The sequence below is a fragment of the Sorex fumeus genome, unplaced genomic scaffold (assembly GCF_029834395.1).
Source record: "Sorex fumeus unplaced genomic scaffold, SorFum_2.1 ptg000050l, whole genome shotgun sequence".
Classification (NCBI taxonomy): Eukaryota; Metazoa; Chordata; class Mammalia; order Eulipotyphla; family Soricidae; genus Sorex; species Sorex fumeus.
In genome coordinates, this window is record NW_026606107.1 from 19,095,975 (window position 1) to 19,117,168 (window position 21,194).

The window sequence follows — 21,194 nt, forward strand, 5'->3', positions numbered from 1 at the left end:
AACATGAGTATTCTCTCTGGTCCAACCTTGACCTCTTTTATATGTTTTACTCAGCCCTCCCCTTCCCTTCTGGTAACCACTATTTTTTGTCTTAGTGTCTTGGGTTCATTTTTGATTCATTCGTTCATTGCTTTTTTAATCTTTTTACAGATGAGTAAATTCTCCCATTTTTATTTAACCTCCATAATTTACAGTATTGTTAATGATAGTTTCCTGCATATATTATTTCATTACGCACTTCCATCATTGTCCCCAAAACTCCTCTCATAATAATAGGAACAACAAACTTCTAATAGTTTCTTTTAAAAAATGTTTCGTCTAGTCAATTTTTGTTTTTGTTGCTGGTTATTTTTTAAAATACTTTTATTTATTGTAAAATATACTTTTAAAGATTTTCGTGTTAATTTTATCATTTTGGTGTGTTTATTATTGGTATATGAAATAGAGTACTAAGATAGACAATTTTAGTATTTACCTCTGATAATTTAAATTCCATAGAGTAATTCTGAAGAAGATAAAGAAGAGGAGGAGGATGAAGAGGAAGAGGAAGAAGATGAAAATGATGATTCTAAATCCCCTGGAAAAGGCAGAAAGAAAATTAGAAAGATTATTAAGGATGATAAACTAAGAACAGAAACACAGAATGCTCTTAAGGAAGAAGAAGAGAGACGAAAACGTATTGCTGAGAGGGAACGGGAACGAGAGAAATTGAGAGAGGTAAAACCATTTACTTATGATTTTCAAGATTCATAGATTTGTCAGTAGTTCAAGTACTGAATGCTGTGATCTACCAAAAATTTCTGGTTATGTTTGCTTTTTAATTGCAACTAAAAATTCTTGTTTGGGAAAGAACAAACAAAACAAAACAAAACAAAAATACCCACCTCATTTGGCAATGTTGGTGCAGTTAGTTACAGGCTGATTATAGCTTATTTGGGGTAAGAATATTAAAATAATTATATATGGAGCAATAGCACAGTGGGTAGGGCGTTTGCCTGGCACGCGGCCAACCCAGGTTCAATTCCCAGCATCCCATATGGTCCCCTGAGCACCACCTGAGTGCAGAGCCAGGAGTAACTAACCCCTGTGCATCACCAGGTGTGACACAAAAAAACCAAAACAAAATTACTTAAATTCAATAGGATTTAATATTTTTGGTTTGTTCTTGTATTTATTAATTTTAATTTATTTTTATTGGATCACCATGAATTATAAAATTACAGAGATATTTATGATGGAGTTTCAGGTGTATATTGTTCCAACAATTCCTTCTATCCTCTAGCCCACTATCCTCTACAGTTGATAACCATTTCCCTCCCATCAGGCACTTTTCACCTCCTCTATTGTTTTAGTGTTCCCTTCCCTAACTTATTTCCCTTATCTCTGCCCCAGTGCCAAGCTTCCTACTGAAAAGCAGTTTTCCCGCTCTTCATTTTTATTACTACTGGGCATTTGGTATTTTCTTACTAGGCTTCTTTATATCTCATATGTGAGAGATCAATCTAAGTCTGTTCTTTTCCTCTGGCTGATTTCACTCAACTTGATACTCTCCATATCCATTCATGGTGCAGCAAATTGCTCGACTTTATATTTTTGTAAGGCTGCATTATATTCCATTGTGTAAATTTACCATAGTCTCTTTATCCAGTCATCGGTTCATGGGAATTTGTATTGTTTCCTTAAGCTATAGTGTATAGTGCTGCAGTGAGCATAGGAGTACAGATGTCCTTTCTGATTTGTGCTTTGTGGCCTTTAGGGTATATCCTGAGGAGTGGAATTGCTGGGTCAAGCTCAATTCCTAATATTTTGAGCAATGTTCACATTGTCCTCCAAAAGTCTTGTCCAGTTGACATTTCCCCACATCCTCTCTAACACTGATGGCTGTTCTTTTTGATGTGTCTCTGTGATGTGTGGTGAGATCTTATTATTGTTTTGATTTGCATTTCCCTGATTATTAGTGATAGTTACCTTCTTTTCATATGCTTGTTTTCATATGCTTATTTTGCCATTAGCTTTTTTCTTAGAAGCTCCTGTTTATCACTTCTCCCCATGTTTTGGTAGGTTTGAGTGTTATTTTTCTCTTTTTGCTTTTGGGTCATACCCGGTGATGCTCAGGGTTTACTGACTCTGCACTCAGGAATCAATCCTAGTGGTACTCTGGACCATATGGAATACTGGGGATCCAAACTAGGTCAGCCATATGCCAGGCAAATGCCCTACCTGCTGTACTATCGCTCCTCCCCTGGGGTGGTTTTTTAATTATTATTTTGATATAGTTTCACCAGTGCTTTATATATCTTCCATATTAACCCTCTGTTGGTTCAATGAACCAAATAATTTCTCCCAATCTGTGGGCTGTTTTTGTGTTCTGCTCATTGTTTCCTTTGAGGTGCCGCATCTTGAATTTGCGCAATTTTAATTATATTTTGAATTACAATAAAAAATAAGCAGATTTTAAGTACAATTTTTTCAAGCATATCTACACGTGGAACAATACTATTTCAAATTTGCTACCTTGCCTGGTACTTTATGAGTGATAAGGATAATATATTTTATTTCTTAAAAATAATTTCTTAGCTTAATGTTTAACTTTACAGTCTGTCCAATTATTTTCTCATGTGGCTGTTGCATTTTGGGTTCCCATGAGTAGTGTTTGGGAGTTCCCAGTTACTCCACATCCTTTCAGTGAAATGAGATACTTTCTCATTTTAATATTTATGATGTTTCATTGTTAATCAGTTTTATTTATTTTTTGGTCTCCCAAGCCAGGCTCAGGAGTGCCAAGGCCTTCTTCTTGTGAACCAGAAATAAAATATTAATCTTATATCATGATTATATGCAAGGAATATCTGTCACTGTCACTGTCACTATCCTCCCATTGTTGTATTTGCTCGAGTGGGCCCAGTAACGTCTCCATTGTGACATTTGTTACTGTGTTTGGTATAGCACAGCGGTAGGGCGTTTGCCTTACAAGCGGCTAACATGGCCAACCCGAGTTCGATTCCTCCACCCCTCTCCGAGAGCCTGGCAAGCTACCGAGAGTATTTGATATGCCAAACACAGTAACAACAAAGTCTCCAATGGAGACGTTACTGGGCCCGCTCGAGCAAATATCAAATATCATGGGAAATAATTTTTATTTACTAATCAAAATAATATTTAATACTTTTAATATCAATTTCCATAAAATAAACAAAACCTAAAAATTGACTTAATTGTCTCAGTGTACAACCACTTTATAATGGAAATTAAGTAGTTTTTGTTGCTTCTACAATTTTTGGAAGGAGTCGGAGTGTGTGGGTTTTGGAGCCAGAGCTTGTGCTGCTTAGGGGCCACTCTTGGCTCTGTTTCTAGTGAAGAGGCCACTGTAAGTACTGAGGGTACATTATGTGGTGTCATTGATTTGCACATTGGTAGGCAACAAGGAGGGCATGTGCTTTACCTCTTGTGCTCTCTTTCGGGCCCTAGAGCTATACAGTTTTACAAAAATATCAGCAAAATGTAATGCTGCAAAGATGTCTCCAGGCCCTGCTCCAGGCTGTCTCATCTGGGACCACTTGGAGGGGGACTCACCTGCCCCCCACTCACCCCAGTAGAGCTCCAAGCAGCCAAAAACCTCCAGCACTCAATCACTGCCATGCTCACGGCTGAAGTCCTGGAGTACATGGCCACAAATACAGCCGCATGACGTCCAATATTCTACACCACTAATGTACCAAGGCAATGGTTTAATGGCTCCAGGGTGAAAAAAAACAATCTTCACACACTTTCCTCTAAGGAAACTCTTCAAATTATTTTTAGCCAATTGTTCATAACAAGCAATACAAAATTATTTAGATTCTGCTTTGGGGGCAGACTTTGGGGGACAGGGTGGAATCATTTGTAATATGGTGGTGGAAAGGTGTAATTGTGGTGGGATTGGTGTTGGAATATTAAATGTAATTATTGTGAACGGCTTTATAAAAATAAACAGCATAACATATGTAGTGGCAGATAATGGAATATAAAGGGATTTTTTTTTGCCATACCCACTGGTGCTCAGGGTTACTCCTGGTTCTGGATCACTTGGAGGCCTACTATCTCCAGAAGGAAGATAAAGCCTTCAATAGCCATATGTTCAAGAGTTTCTCCACAGTATATGTCCTAGTATGGTTTGCAGTTGTTTGGAAGATCTAAGGCATCTTACAGTGCTTACTTTCTTTTTTTCTTTTCTCCTACACTTTATTTAAATACTAGAGTTTACAAAGTTGTTCATGATGATTTATTACAGATATTCAACATTCAGTATTCTATCACCAATTACACCACCACTGTCACCTTCTCTCTGCTATTATCTCCAATTTTCCCAGCAGTCCCTCAAGCTGCCCTCCATACCAGGCTCATAATAGTTTATTTTATATTGCTTGTTAATAATACATTGCTAATGGAATGATTGAAAAATATTTATTAGAAAATTAGTGAAAATGGTTGTATCTCACCTTGGAGACATTAAATATATGAGCGATTACTAAAATGTTACAAGTTAAGCCTTCTGTGTTAATTTTTTTTAATTTTTGATAACAATTTATTGAGACTTTATGTTCCCTAGATGAATGCAATCTTTCTATGTCTGTCCCTCTCTTTCTGACTCATTTCGCTTAGCATGATACTTTCCATGTAGTACCACTTGTATGTAAATTTCATGACTTCATCCTTTCTAACAGCTACATAGTACTCCATTGTGTAGATGTACCAGAGTTTCTTAAACCAGTCATTTGTTCTTGGGCACTCAGGTTTTTTCCAGATTCTAGCTATTGTAAACAGTGCTGCAATGAAGGGAGCACCAATTAAAGGGTGTTGGGAAGATCCGCCCAGGATGGGAGATGCATGCTGAAAGTAGACTAGAGACAGAACACGATTGCCACTCAATTCCTCTTTTGCAAACCACAGCACCCAAAAGGAGAGAGAGAACAAAAGGGAGTGCCCTGCCACAGAGGCAAGGTGGGATGGGGGGATGGGGGGTGGGAGGGATACTGGGATTAGTGGTGGTGGAGAATGGGCACTGGTGGAGGGATCATTACTCGATCATTGTGTAACTGAAACCCAAGCACGAAAGTTTGTAAGTCTACAACTGTACCTCACGGTGTTTCACTAATGAAAATTTAAAAAAATAAACAATTTATTGAATCACCATGAGGTGTTCATGGTTGGGTTTCAATCATATACTCTTCCAATACCCATCCCTCCACCAGTGTAATTTTCAAACACCAATGTCCTCTTTTTTCCTTTCCAGCACCCAAAGCACCTCCTACCCCTGCCTGCCACTATGTCAGGCACCTCTCTCTCTTTCTTTTTCTCATTTTAGACATTGTGGATTGCAATGCAGATGATAAAAGGTTATCATGTATATCCTTTCATCTACTTTCAGTACTGTTTTTGTCCAGAATGATAATTTCCAACTAATATTATCATAATTTATCCTCCTCTATCTTAATTACCCTCAATCCCCCACTTACTTGTGGTAATTTCCAACCATTGACCAGTCTTCCTGGCTCGTTTTCCCTGGCCTTGGATATTAGTTTCATCCTGTTTTTTTTTAATATCCCAGAAATGAATGCAGTCATTCTATTCCTGTCTCTCTCCTTCTGACTCATTTCACTCAGCATGATACTCTCCAAGTCCATCCATTTATAGGCAAATTTCATGACATCATTTTTCCTAACAGCTGTATAGTTTTCTATTATGTAGATCTGTATAGTTTTCTATCGTGTAGATGTAACATAGTTTCTTTATCCAGTTGTCTGTTCTCAGGCACTCAGGTTGTTTCTAGATTCTGGCTATTTTGAATAGTGATGCAATGAACATAGAAGTGCAGACTCTCATGTGTTCTTAAAAGGGTTGAGGACTCCTGAAAGCTGTGTCACATTATTTATTTCCATAAGCTTTATCACCATTTGCATTCTCATATATTCTTTAAAATTGAAGTTAATTATTGAGGTAATATGGGATGTTTAATATTTATGCTTTTGGTATGCTATCTTACTGCGGGGGGCCCCGCTAACCACTCTCCGTGCCGCGGAGGTGGCCCTGGGGATTGATCCGCTAGTGCAAGGAGGGCCCAACCGAATGAACACAAGACACAAGAGACAGAGTACAGTTTAGAAACAGAGAGAAAAAGGGACAGACTTTATTGAGGGATGCAGGCTGTTTATATAGGGTCTGGGGCAGTCCAGTCAGAACAGAAGCAATATAACCATACATGGTAAGGTCAGCAACAAGAGCTTTACATAGCATTCAAGGTAAACATTTGTAGGTCAAAGGATCTTATGGCAGTAGCTGCATCCTGAGCTTTACATTTGTATATCAAAGGGTCTTATGGCAGTAGATGCATCCTGGAGGTCACTATAGATAAGGCCAGATAAGATAGCTGTCAGCTTGATGTATGTGGCTATAGATCAGGAATCCACTGAGATCAGGAAATCCTGGGAGACTGTCACCAATGTCTGTCCCAAGCAGTTCCTAACATGGGAACCACGGCCAGGGTCTATGAGAGGGCTCTTGGCTTCCCACATGTTGCTGCATCTCTACCAGAGAGGCATGAAAAACTTTCCACTTCATGGTTTCTTATGCCTGATTTGTGTTCCATTATGTATACATACCATAGTTTTTATCCAGTTACCAGTTCCTGTGCACTTGGTTTGTTTCCAAATTTTGGCTACTGTGCATAGTGCTGCAATGAGCATGTCTATTCTGCATTGTACATCTGTACATCTGAGCCCTTGTGATATACTTCGAGGAGTGGAATTGCAAAATGATACTGATACACAATTCCTATTATTTAAGGGATTGAAAATACTGTTTTCCTTTTTGGACTAGTTGACATTCCCACAATGACATTCCTTCTTTTCCCTTCCTCCAGTGCATCCTGACCAACATTGGTTGTTGTTCTTTTTATTTATTTATTTATTTATTTATTTATTTTTCTCTTTAAGCATTTTGGGTCACACCCAGTGATGCACAGGGGTTACTCCTGGCTCTGTGCTTAGGAATTACTCTTGGCGATGCTCAGGAGACCATATTGTCTGCTGGGAATCGAACCCGGGTCGGTTGCATTGAAAGCAAACACCCTACCTGCTGTGCTATCACTCTAGCCCCCCCCCCGTTGTTGTTCTTTTTTTTTTTTTAGTGAGGTTCAGTGCTTTATTTTTTTTTAAATTTTTATTAGTGAGACACCATGAGGTATAGTTATAGACTTACAAATTTTTGTGCTTGGGTTTCAATTATACAATGATCAAATACCCATCCCTCCACCAGTGCCCATTTCCCACCACCCCGGATCCCATATCCCTCCCACCTCCCATCCCCCCATCCTACCCTGCCTATGTGGCAGGGCATTCCCTTTTGTTCTCTCTCTCCTATTGGGTGTTGTGGTTTGCAAAAAGAGGCAGTGGGTGGCAATCATGTTTGGTGTATAGTCTACTTTCAGCATGCTTCTTCCATCCTGGGAGGATCTCATTGTTTTGATTTTCATTTCCATGATGATTACTGATGTGGAGCATTTTTTCATATGCCTCTGACCATTTGTATTTTGTTTTTGAGGACATTTCTATTAATCTCTTATCCCCATTTTTTGATGGGGTTGGATATTTTTTCCTTGTAAAGTTCTACCTGTACTTTATATATCTTGGATATTAACCCTCCATCAGATGATTGGTGGGCAAATGATTTTTCCTATCCTTTTGGATGTCTTTTTATTCTGGTTATCCATTTATTTGAATTGTAGATGTTTCTGAATTTAAAGTTCATACTGCTTTTCATAGAGACTGAAAGTTTGTATTCTCACAATTAGTGAGCGAGCTAAAGTTACTGATTTTTGTAGTGATCAAAAGTCTTGTGTATTAATGTTTTGAATTTGGAAAAAAAATCTAAACTTGTGATCTTTACTGGTTTTGTTGATCCAACACTGGGTATGTAGTTTTGAAGTAAATACTTCTATCTTTAGACAGTTTGCCTAAGATCATGATCTCATTGCTTTAAAACCTTTGTGAACTTTACTGTCTCTTTCATTACCCCTACCTTTTTCTAGGTGATAGAAATTGAAGATGCTTCACCTACCCAGTGTCCAATAACAACAAAGTTGGTTTTAGATGAAGATGAGGAAACTAAAGAACCTTTAGTGCAGGTTCATAGAAATATGGTTATCAAATTGAAGCCTCATCAAGTAGATGGTAAGAAGATCTTTGATTAAAGAATTTTGGTTCATGTTGCCTGTTTTTGGTGTCTCAGTGTCCCTCACATTTTGCTAAGTAAAGGATGTTATGTTAGTGAACAGTATAGACAAGATCCCTGTCATGGGAGCACATGACTGGATGAGGAACAACAAAACTGAACCATCAGAAACAATGAGAGATGGAAAATGGAAAATTAGATACCACTTAAATTGGTATGTATAGGCTAGTCACGGCTATGATTTGGTGCGGAAAGAGGTGTAGTTGGTTAAAAGCCTTCAGGAAATGCTATTTCAGCATTTTTCAGATGTGCTTGTTAATAAAATGTTTCTATGTTGGTATTATAAATTCCAAATTATTGCTCTCTTGGACTTTGCTAGCATAAAATCAGTAAGTCAATTTTGTTTACATATGTGACTTGATTGATAAGAGAAATTCTCTAAATCCTAATCCTTATGTATATTAGTGTTCAGTCTTTGCTTTTTAATAAAAATAGAAATGATAAATCATATAATAGTGTTCCTCCTAAATGAATAAACAAACCTGAGTGCACATTTGATAGGAATCTTTCTTTAGTTTTTATTTTAAACTGTTCATGTCTCTTGGGACCATTTTAGGGAACTTTAGAACATATTTGGTAGCTAAGATGAGTAAAGGAAAGTAACTTTGTTATGTACTCATGTTCAGCCTTGTTAACTTTGGGCATGTGGGGGAATTTCCTTTTTTTTAAAAGATAATTAAGACCTTTTTTTCAGTTTGTTTTCTTAGAAGTTTGGGTTTTTTTTTGTACCTGTGAAGGATTTTTAACTTGGCATATAAATTGAACTTAATGAAATTTTAATTTTTAGGTGTTCAGTTTATGTGGGATTGCTGTTGTGAATCTGTAAAAAAAACAAAGAAATCTCCAGGTTCAGGATGTATTCTTGCCCACTGCATGGGCCTTGGTAAGACTTTACAGGTAAGAACTCAAGAGCTCTGAAGTGTTCTTACTGATTTATTGAAGATAATTCATGAGATTCTATTATGCCCCAGGAACATTAGGTGCATAGAATAAAGAGATGCGCAAGAGTAATGAGATCTTAATCTCAAGAAGCTTATATTGTAATGGAAGAGAGATATTTTAAAATATGTATTTGTTTTCCGATAATCAAGGTTAATGGGGCTTGGGAAGAAACGCATTTTTTGGTTTGTTTATCTGCCATACTGGTGGTGGGGAATGGTGGGGGTGAGTGAGGGGGATGGGGGAGCAGGGAGGCTGGGGTGGTGGTTACTCCTGGTTCTTCTGCCCTCAGAAGTTACTCCTGACAATGCTTGGGGGGACCATATGGGATGGCCACCTTGGCCCTGTGCAAGGCAAATGCCCTACCCACTGTACTATGACACTGCCACAAGAAAGCAAGTTTCCACTGTACTATGACACTGCCACAGGGTTGTTTTTTTTTTCTTTTTGGGTCACACCTGGCATTTCACAGGGCTTACTCTGGGCTCATGCACTCAGGAATTACTCCTGACAGTGCTCAGGGGACCATATGGGATGTTGGGAATTGAACCTGGGTTGGCTGTGTGCAAGGCAAATGCCCTACCTGCTGTGCTGTCACTCCAGCCCTAGGAAAGCAGTTTTTAAGGAGGTTCTGTTAGATGAGAAATTTCCACTGAAATAAAGGAATGCTATAATAGGACTGGTAAAACCTGCAAAAATCCTTTTTATTGTTTGCTTGTTTTTGTTTTGGGTCCATACCCAGCAATGCGTAGTGGTTACTCCAGGCTTTGCAGTTAAGAATTTTTATTGGCAATGCTGGGGATTGAACCCAGGTTAGCTGTGTGCAAGGCCAAGCAGCCTATCTACTCTATTATCTGTCCAGTCCCTAACTGCAAAAATTTTCTTGGTGGGAGGCACACCCATCAATGCTCAGTAGTTATTCCTGGTTCTGCACTCAGGAATTACTCTTTGTGGTACTTGAGGTACCGAATGAGGATGCTGACTTGGTCGTGTGCAAGGGAAGTGCCGTACCTGCTGATCGGTCTATCTCGCCCCAATTTCAAGAATTCTGACGTGGAAATCTTACTATTTCCTAATGGCAGGAGTTGTAGCAGAGATGTAAAATTAGTGAATTTATATGTTTGTGGTATAGCTTTTTTTAAATAAAATTTATATATTAATTTTGTAATACTATTTAAATTTTGGATTTTCACTTGAGTAAAACACCAGATTTTCATAAAAAATATGCAGCACAGGATGCTGAGACATGTTTGCTCAAAATCCAGTAATTTCGTTTTCAGTTTTCCTTTGAGAGTTCCTGGAGAGGAGGAGGAAAGAGAATACATAAATGAATAGATTAGTAAATCTGGGCATTTCCGTTCCCTATTGGGATGCATATATGCCTCATTATACCCACCACCAAAATTCTTGTGCCATGTTCATTGCCAGCCAAATTAATCCCTCTGCTATTTCTATATATATCACTTCCTTTCCCTTTGCTCTTTGGTAAGCATCTTATTTTTATAGGTTCTAAGATTTCTTTTTGTTGTGTTTTGTTATTGTTTTTAGTTTTGGTTGTTGTATTCCACATATGAAAGATGTCTTTTTTAATTTTTTAAATTTTTATTAGTGAGACACCATCAGGTACAGTTGTAGACTTACAAATTTTTGTGCTTGGGTTTCAATTATACAATGATCAAATACTCATCCCTCCACCAGTGCCCATTTTCCACTTATTGTTTTGTGGGTGGGGTTTTGGCTTCTACCTGGCAGTGCTTAAGGCATTCTCTTGGATTGTGTTCAGGGATCACTCATGGTGGGGATTAATGGACCATTTGTGGTAATGGGGATTCAATCTGGGTTGGCTGCATGCAAGGTGAGTGCCTTACCTCCTTTAATATGTCTTTAGTTCAAAAAAAAAGTCTTTCATTTTTTGACTTAACTCTGCTTAACATAATCACCTCAGGTTCAATTACATTGTCACAATAGCCAGATGTAATTTTTTTTTGGTCCTAACTCTGATCTTATTCCTGGCTCTGCACTCAGGAATCACTCCTGCTGGTGCTTGAGGCGAGCATATGTGATGTTGGGGATCGAACCTGGGCAGGCTATATTCAAGACAAGTGCTCTACTTGTATTATTATTATTAACATCATTATTAAATGATGTATTATTTCTCCAGCTCCAGGATTTCGTGTTTTAAAATAGCTGAATAGGATTTCATTGAGTCATATATATAATTAATCGACACGATAATTGTAGGTTTAGAGAATCAGAACATTTTCAAACTGGAAAGGGATCAGAGGGATCATATCAGGGTTAAGGTGCTAACCACACACACAACCAATCCCAGTTCAATACTTGGAAGCAATCCTTTGAGCACCACTAGGAGTGCCACCTGAGCACAGTGCAAGGAGTAGTCTGAGCACTTCTGAGTATAGTCCAAACCTTCTTTTATCAGCTTTGTCCCCATCGCCACCCTCTTCCTGTCAAGGGAAGAAACCTGAATATAAATTTCAACATAATTTTCTTCTGAATAGACACCAGTGTTTTCTAAAAAGTTATATGTGTATTTTGTTGAGACAAGAGACTTACTAGTTATTTTGAAATCCATGTTCATAGTATTGTTATTTATCAAAAAACTAAGGCATTTTAGAGTTGTAACCAAAATGAATGTACTTGAACTTTTAGTTATAACTTTTAGTTATTGTATATTTTCTTTGCACTTAAACTAGTTTGGAAGTTCTGATTTTTTTTAGATTTATGCTTTGTTTAAAGAAAAAAGAAGACAAAAGGGCCCTGAGAGATTATGTAGTAGGTAGAGTGTTTGCCGTGATGTGACCAACTTGCTTTCAATCCCTGTATCCCATATGGTCCCCAAGCCTGCTAGCAGTAATTCCTGAGCTAGGAATAAAATAACCCCTGAGCATCATCAGGTATGGTACGGTGGGGTGGGGAGAAGGAAAGAAAGAAAAGACAAAAAAGTCTAACTTCTAAATAGTAAGATAGCTGAATTCTTTTTTAACTTTTTCACAGATATTTAAATGAAGATGGCAACTTTATTTATTTTCTTGTAGGTGGTAAGTTTTCTTCATACAGTTCTTTTATGTAAGAAATTGGATTTCAGCACTGCTTTAGTCGTTTGTCCTCTTAATACTGCATTGAATTGGATGAATGAATTTGAGAAGTGGCAAGAGGGATTAAAAGATGATGAAAAACTTGAGGTACCATATTTTAAATGTTTTTATTATTGAAATTAGTCCATTACATTCATGTAATAAAAGAAAATTATATTTTTAATTACCAGTGAGCATGTTTCAGTATTTAAATATTTTGTATTCATGACTTTCTAATAACTACTTAATATTTTTATTTTTCCATAAAAGGTTTCTGAGTTAGCGACTGTGAAACGTCCTCAGGATAGAAGCTACATGCTACAGAGATGGCAAGAAGATGGTGGTGTTATGATCATAGGCTATGAGATGTACAGGAATCTTGCTCAAGGAAGGAATGTGAAAAGTAGGAAACTTAAAGAAATATTCAACAAAGCTTTGGTTGATCCTGGTAAGATATTTATAGGTGTTGAGATTAAACTTTATGTTTTATTTAACAAATACTAATTCAGCAACTACCAAGTATTTGTTTTTTTTTTTCATTCTTCCTTCAGGTATTTGCATTTTTTTTTTAGTATAGAATGTTTTCAACTCTAAATCCACTACCATATGATGTTTTTCATTCTCATTGTCTTAGGTTCATATTAGATTTTTAAAATCGGTTTTCTTGTCTTTCCAACAGTGAGATTTTTAGCTCCCCTGTGCAAACACACAAAAAAGGACAGGCAAGGGGACAGCAGCGGCCTATCTCTCCCGCCGCCCGCGTTAGGTAGTCTCAGGCCGTTTCCCCACTCCAGGGAGGTCGATGTCAGGGAGGTCAGGCGAAGGAAAGAAACGAGGACCAGGCTGGTTGGTCTTAGCAGCAGTTTATTACATGGAAGAGATGTATGTCATGGAGGCCCCAGGATCTCTCAAGCATGTGCACCTTTGTTCTCTCAGCTTCTGTCCACAGCCCCATCTTCCCAGGTTCTCTGATGTGTCCCCCCAGAGAGCCCTGAAATCTCCCTTATATAGATCATAGTACCTCTAAAGGGGGCAATACAGTGATGTCATCAAAAGGAGTTACAGAAAGAACATTGAGGCAGCAAACTATACATTGTTTCTTTACATCCCTAGGCCAGTAATCCTGGCCTCACCTTTTATAAGCTACAAGCACTTCGATTAGCACAACAAAGACCAGTCTGTTAGAGCTCAGCATGCCTGGAGCCAGGCGTCTATATCCCAAAGATCAGGCCTGGCTTAGCACCTGGGATCTGCATACCTAAAATCAGCTAGGTTCCTGTGAGATAAGGGAAACTGCGTCAATATACTGAAATCATTTACTGAAGGCACTTTGAAGGAGAGAAAGTTCAGTCTCATCCAAGTTAGTCAGGACACATGGGAAAGCAGTTTCTAGGGCAGATTCTCATTTAGCAGATCAACTCACACTAGAACAGATTTCCCTGGATGTGTTTCTCCTCTCCTTGTCTGACCAACATATAAGCATACATAATATAAATCATTTTGTACGGGCACAGTAAGAAATACTTTAAACTTATAGAATTGCTCTCCCAGGGCCATCTCAATCTCAGACTGCAGTGCTCAGGCCAGATATCTTTCCTATTCCTAGCAGCAGGGTCCTAGTCTCGTCATTACTTTTGGATCATGACAGCATTTGCCTATGCTCTAACTCTTAACCTACAGTTAAGAATCGTGGCACCTTGGCCTGGCTTATTACGATGCCAGGATAGCACATAACTTGCCGTCTTGCCCTGGTTCCATCCAGTCCCATGTCGGGACCCTGCCCTTGGGGTGCTAGGAAGTGAGGGCATCTGAGGCTTAAGTTGAGAAAGCAGATGCCCAGGAGTGAATAATATTCAAAGTCAATTAAATCCTAAGTTATAAAGCATAATACTAATTGTCTTCCTGTATCTATACAAAAAGGACATTGTATTAAAATAAACTATTCAAAAGACCTAAGGAGAGGAGAAAGGCAATAATAACTTACAGTACAGCTTCAGTGTCTAAGAAGGATGAGACCTTACAAATTTGTTGGGGAAGAGAGCACAAAGAAGTAGTTACAGACAAAATAATAGAAATGACTCGGAAGCACTGTGATGGGTGCAACCTGATAAACCTAAGCTCCGTGTACTCCAACACTCCCTCATCCATTTAAATATTTGTTCAGTCTCCATACACTTGTGGTATGATAATTAGTGATCTATAACAAATTTACTATTGGAGAATAGTGTTTATGTATGGTTGTTTTTTTTGCCAGCAACTATAACTTATAGTTACAATGCTATTTTATCTCCTTTATTTTTCACATGGATTGCTTGAGCGGGCCCAGTAACGTCTCCATTGGAGACTTTGTTGTTACTGTGTCTGGCATATCGAATACTCTCAGTAGCTTGCCGGGCTCTCCAAGAGGGGCGGAGGAATCGAACTCGGGTCGGCCATGTTGGCCGCATGTAAGGCGAACGCCCTACCGCTGTGCTATCACTCCAGCCCATGGATTAAAGTTTATTTTTCTGACGTAGTTTCAGGGCTTACACTACCTTATTTTAAAAATATGATCTTATTACAATGATGAATGTTTTGCAGATTTTATAAAATGATTTATTGCCTTAAGTCATTCTAAGTATTTATTTATTTTGGCAAATTGGTTGGGAAAATACAAGAACTTTTGATGGCTAGATATACATAGCATAAAATTTACCATTTAGCCAGTTTAAGTGTACATGTAGTTACATTTAATTTATATGCTGTTGTGTTGTGAGTTCAAAATGTGTGAAGGCGTACTGTGTGCCTTTGGTGGTCAGGAGCCACTTCCCCACCCTGGCTGGCCTAAGGTGACAGACAAATGAAGGAGGAAGTGGGGACCAAGCTGGCTGGTGATATATTTCCGTTTATTCCAATCTCTGTCCTGTTATGTATTACATTCTCACTGAGCACCCTGTCTTACACTGTCCCTCATTCCAGTCTCCCACTGCCCAGGCTCACAGCCTTAGTAATATAGAAATCATGAAGGGTTGGGGGTAGAAATTGCACATAGGTATGGTTATCTAATCAACAGATGTCAAGCCCTTCCCTCAGAAGATTCTTCTAGGACAAAGTATCCTACAAGGAGATCAGCCCAGTGAAATTCCATCTATGATGTATTATTTTCCCCTTTCCTTAGTCCAGATCCATTTAAATGGTCATCTTAAATTTACTTCTTAATAATATTTCTAGTCATTTTGTATGGACACAGTAAGAGATATATTAAGCTTAAAGAATGGCTCTCCTGGGACATCTCACAACACATCCAAGACTACAGTCTTCAGACCAGGTTAGTCCTTCCGAGCAGGGTCCTTATCCAGTTACTTCTTTTTGGGTCATGACCATGTCCATGACCCTGCTCTTATAATTTTTATGGTGCTTGGACTGTCCCTTTTTGATATTAGGGTAGCTTATAGCTTGTCCCTTTCTGATGCCAGGGTAGCTTACAGCTTGTCGCTTTTCAATGCTTGGGTAGCTTACATCTTGCCCTGGGTCCATCCAAGTCCCTCATCGGAACCCTCTTTTTTTTTTACACTTACAAAACTTTCATGTTTGATTTTCAGTCATATAATAATCGAATACCCATCCCTCCACCAGCGTACATTTTCCACCACTGATGTCCCCAGTATCCCTACCCCCCCATCCCACCACTCACCCGGCCTCTATGGCAAACAGTCGGAACCCTCCTTTTAGGGTGTTAGGCACTAAGAGCAACTGAGACTTAAGTTGAGTAAATAATGACATGCCCAGGAGTAAATATTTTTCAGAGTCAATTAATTCCCAAGTCACAAAAGCATAACATTAACTGTCTTACTGTGTTTATACAAAAAGGACATCGCTCTGAAGTAAATTATGCAAAGTATACAAGGGAAAGAAAGAGAAAAGCAATACTTCACTTTCATATACAAAATCCAGAGGAATCTGACTTTATAAGCCACAGGGTCTGATTTGGGGATATGAGTGATTAACAGATAGGGGAAGCAGAGCACGAAGGAAAAATTAAAGATAAGCAGAGGAATGGGAGTGTCTTAGGAGCACTATGATGGGTGTAATTCAATAAATCTTCGCTCCTTGCAGTGGAAGAGAAAGGACAAACCAATGTTAAATCCAACATTGTCTAACTATCATTGAATTCTACAAGATTTTGTTACCTCATTATGTAGTTAAGGGGATCAAAACAAGGACAGTTATATTGAAGGCAAACCTTTATAGCCTAAAGGTTTTTGATCCCAAATATGATCACTCTTAGATTTTTGTGTCACCTTTGCACAAGTGCAGTGCTGTAAAAAACTTAAGATTTTTACTTAATTGAATTTCTTTTTCAGTTCATTATGTGTTAAGTGTTGTTTTTCCACACATTTTAATAGGCCCTGACTTTGTTGTTTGTGATGAAGGCCATATTTTAAAAAATGAAGCATCTGCTGTTTCAAAGGCTATGAATTCTATACGATCAAGGAGAAGGATTATTTTAACAGGAACACCACTTCAAAATAACCTGATTGAATGTAAGTTACTTATCTGCAATTTTACTGTAGAGTATTACCATTTCCTTATATATATTATTGCTACTTTGCCATTTTCTTCTCTTTACTGTAGTCTCTGATTATGTAATTAATAGGTCTTTGTCTATTGTGAAATAATATACTTTCCAATTAGCGTGTTTAAAAATAATAAATTATAAAATAGTCATTATGAATGTTGGAAATTAAGTACTGTAGTTGAGATGTACAAAGTATCTTCATGATTACCTTTAAAAATACCATTTTATTTCTGTCTATTCAGGAAACATTGTAACCAAATAAAAGTTTGGGTTATAGAGAGATAAAAAATAACAAAATCGAATATTTTAGGAAGCTGGAGATGGAAGGAAAACTGTTTAGTCCATGTCAGAATAGAATTTGCTGAGATGAGACTGAGTAGAGGTGATATGAACTCAGAGATGTGATTTGTGAATTTCTCTCATTTTTATATCTGTTTGGTGGTGACATGAAATAGAGAGCATGATTTACTGAGCATATAATGATTAGAAGTTTCTCATTATAATCCACTGTGATAGCCTTTTGTTTTTGTTTTTGTTATTTATGTGCTTTTTGTGTCATTTTATAATAACTTGAATGTTTTTATTTATAACACTAGTTATTATTTTATTAAAGCCTTTATTTTACTTTATTCTAGATTCGTCCTTCTCTATTACCCTATTTATACAAATACCATTTCACATTATAGCCCTATGTAGAATAAATGTTAACTTTGCTACAGAATTATGGTACTAAATCAGTTAACAACATTTTTGTAATAGCTCACAACTTGATTTAATATTTTGATTAAGTATAATTTTGTCATCAGATGTGCTTGATCATAAAAATGCTTGATTTTTTGCTTTATATCTATTATAGAGAATATTGAGTTAAACTATTTTCAGGGCCTGGAGCGATAGTAAAATGGGTAGGGCATTTGCCTTGCATGTGGCCAACCCAGGTTCAATTCCCAGCACCCTATTTGGTCTCCTGAACCCGCCAGGAGTGATTCCTGAGCACAGAACTAGGAGTGAGCCCTGAGAATATTTGAGTGTGGCCCAAAACAAAGCAAATCTATTTTCATATTTTGTAAAACATTTGTGTTTAATATTTAGGGATGGCTCATTTTAATTTCTCATCAGATTAGGCTATCTTGTTATAGATTAGGCTTGTAACCAGTGTTCTGTATTCAGTTTGACTTTTTTCCTTTATAGCTTAATTTTAATGATTCTGTAGCCTGTGTTTTTGAGACAAGCATTTTACCAGAGAACTTATGAGTACTCTTAGCCATTATCAATAAATTTTATGTCTTATAGATCACTGCATGGTTAACTTCATCAAGGAAAATTTGCTTGGATCTATTAAGGAGTTCAGGAATAGATTTATAAATCCGATTCAAAATGGTCAGTGTGCTGATTCTACCATGGTAGATGTCAGAGTGATGAAAAAGCGTGCTCACATTCTCTATGAGATGTTAGCTGGATGTGTTCAGGTACAAATACATTCCACAGTAATTAAAGCTTATTTCTGTATTGTATTTTAACTCCAAAATATTTTCTGAATTTAAACGTTAGTGCTTTCTTTCTCCCTTTATGTAGTTTTGCGTAAGTGCCTTGAATCGTGTTTTTTTTTAGTTTGTGGCTAAATTTGGTAGTGCTTAGGGCAGTACTCAAACCCTGGTTAGCCACATGTAGGGCAAGTGCCTGCTTTACTATCTCTTTGGTCCCTTGATTTGTAGTAAAGCATGGATTTTGTACGTGTGAGGCCCTGGGTTCAGCTTCCAGCTCAGGATGGTGGTAGGTAAGTTGTGGAAGTTAGCACAATATTTAATGTTTGTGTGGTGGGGTGGTGCTCTGGATCATATCTAGGGCCACACATGTACAAGGCATGTGCTTTACCACTGGACCATTTTTCTGTCTCAGTGTGTCAATTTTTTTTTTTTTGCTTTTTGGGTCACACCCAGTGATGTTCAGAGGTTACTCCTGGTTCTTCACTCAGGAATTACTCCTGGTAGGGCCCTGGGGGACCTTATGGGATGCAGGGGATTAAACCTGGGTTAGCTGCATGCAGGGCAAATGCCCTCCCCACTGTACTATCACTCTGCCACAGTATTTAATTTCTTAACTAGATGTTCCATTAGGAAGTTTAGAATACATTTATCTAGTATTTTTTCTCTTAGCAAATTTATATCGTAATTCTTCATCATTAAGATAAGGAACACTAAAAGAACATAGCTATTATGATTAGGAAATTCCTAAGCCAATCCTAATTGCGTAATATAGCACTTTTTATATTTATTTTAATAGGGCATTTAAAAACTCATTTTTTTTGCAAACAGAATATTTTATTTATAACAAATTTAAAATCAGTCTTTGGTTCACCTGCTGGACATTTTAATGACGAGAGTTTCAATGAGGTGCCAAACACTGTCAGAAAATGACAATCAATAGCATTTTTTAATAGGCTCAGGTGTTTGCTGAGCAAAAACAGGAGTGGGGCAGGATGCTTCTTGGAAGGCTTATTTTCAGAAACTGTACATTTTTTAAAATGTAGGAGTACTGCTATTTATTCAGCCACTGATTAGCTGATTGAATTGGGCATGAACTCCACAAAAACTCATTTATTTTAACTGGCTGTAAGAAAGGCAACTATGAATTCTGGAGGAATTATTTTTAATGTAATTCTGAAGAAAGCATTTATTTTTGAGTATATACAATAGTTTAAATGGGCTAATGATGTTTACGTATAGGTGATTACTGAATCTGCAGTGAGCACTACTCATAAAATACACTACTTATATAAACTAGGTTTTTATAGAGACTGAGCTAAAAAAATAATGGATTTCAAGATCTTCACTTTTTCTTCAGAGACTAAGTAGTAGTAGTAGTGTAGCCTCATACATGTAAAAAATAAAATGGGCTCTCTTTCTGGCTGAATATATTATGATCAGGTAAGACAAATGTATTTTTGTTTGCCCACCAGGCAGTAGAAAGTACTCTGTTTGTTTTCATTGTACAACCTAGGCAGCATTTTTCTAGTGTAAGTAGGCATACTTAGCAAATTAGTGTTCTTACTTTTATATAGTTTCAGAACAGGGCATATGGCTCAAGTGGTAGTGCACATGCTTTAGGTCCTGGCTTTGATCCCCTGCACTGTTTAGGTCCAGAGCACTGCTGGGTATGCCTCCCTCCCCAACATGCAACAACAAAAATAATTTTAAAAGTGCTCATGTAAGCACTTTAAGCCGGCTGTAAGAATAACTTCAGTTCACTGCGTGCTTTATCAGTACTACTTTTATCATTTTACAAGCTTGCTTTCTCAGTTGGATAAACATACTCCCTGCAGTTCCATATTATCCTCTGGGATATTGGCATATATTACCAAAAGGACAGTCAGACAGCATCTCTTTGATTTATAGGCTTCACTGTAGGCATAAGGCAAATGTAGCTAGCTCTTTATACTCTATCTCTTACCATATTTTCCTTTTTCTGTATAGAGAGACTGAAATCGCTTAGTTGGTAATATAACTGCTTTATCTTAATACATATCTAAGTGTTGCAATGACTTTTTACCAGTACTTTATATTTTATATACATATAAAATATATGTGATTAAAAGTGGAAATAGGGAGTATGAGAGATAGGACAATGAGTAGCATATTTGCCTTGCACATGACCAACCTGGGTTCAATCTCTGGCATCACCTATGGTACTCTGAGCCCCACCAAACATAAGCCCTGAACACAACATTCAGTTGTAGCCCCAATACAAATCAAAATGCAAAAACAAAGAGGGGGAATACATTTACGAAAATGTTTTCATAATTTTTATCTGGTACTTATTTATATGCCTATTTTAATTATAAACAACAATAATTCTTAGAACAGTTAATTTTGCCATATTTATGTTAACTATTTTATTTCTTAATTACAGAGGAAAGATTATACAGCATTAACAAAGTTCTTGCCTCCAAAACATGAATATGTATTAGCTGTAAGAATGACTTCGATTCAGTGCAAGCTTTATCAGTACTACTTAGATCACTTAACAGGTAATGTATACACCTTGTTTTCATTTTTTTGTGGTTTGACTTTGTTTCCTTTTCTTTCCCTTTTTATTCTTGTGTTGGTTGGGGGAGGTCACTTAGTTTTTTTGGTTGCCATGATTGTGTATGTCATGGCATAACTTACTTTTTTTTTTTTGCTTTTTGGGTCACACCCCGCGATGCACAGGGGTTACTCCTGGTTCTGCACTCAGGAGTTACTCCTGGCGGTGCTCGGAGGACCATATGAGATGCTGGGAATCGAACCCGGGTCGGCCGCATGCAAGGCAAATGCCCTACCCGCTGCGCTATCTCT

General features: G+C 37.6%; 1 protein-coding gene across 6 annotated transcripts in view; it reads left to right on the forward strand.

The window, feature by feature from the left end:
• Window positions 1-21,194, forward strand: part of ATRX (ATRX chromatin remodeler) — a 222,326-nt gene that overhangs the window by 142,468 nt on the left and 58,664 nt on the right. For all 6 annotated transcript variants that reach the window (XM_056124203.1, XM_056124204.1, XM_056124206.1 and 3 more), the window contains 8 exons: window positions 499-717; window positions 8,066-8,207; window positions 9,056-9,165; window positions 12,264-12,410; window positions 12,573-12,750; window positions 16,688-16,825; window positions 18,154-18,329; window positions 20,770-20,887. In XM_056124203.1, the coding sequence (XP_055980178.1) occupies window positions 499-717; window positions 8,066-8,207; window positions 9,056-9,165; window positions 12,264-12,410; window positions 12,573-12,750; window positions 16,688-16,825; window positions 18,154-18,329; window positions 20,770-20,887 (1,228 nt within the window). The remainder of the gene's footprint in view (window positions 1-498; window positions 718-8,065; window positions 8,208-9,055; window positions 9,166-12,263; window positions 12,411-12,572; window positions 12,751-16,687; window positions 16,826-18,153; window positions 18,330-20,769; window positions 20,888-21,194) is intronic.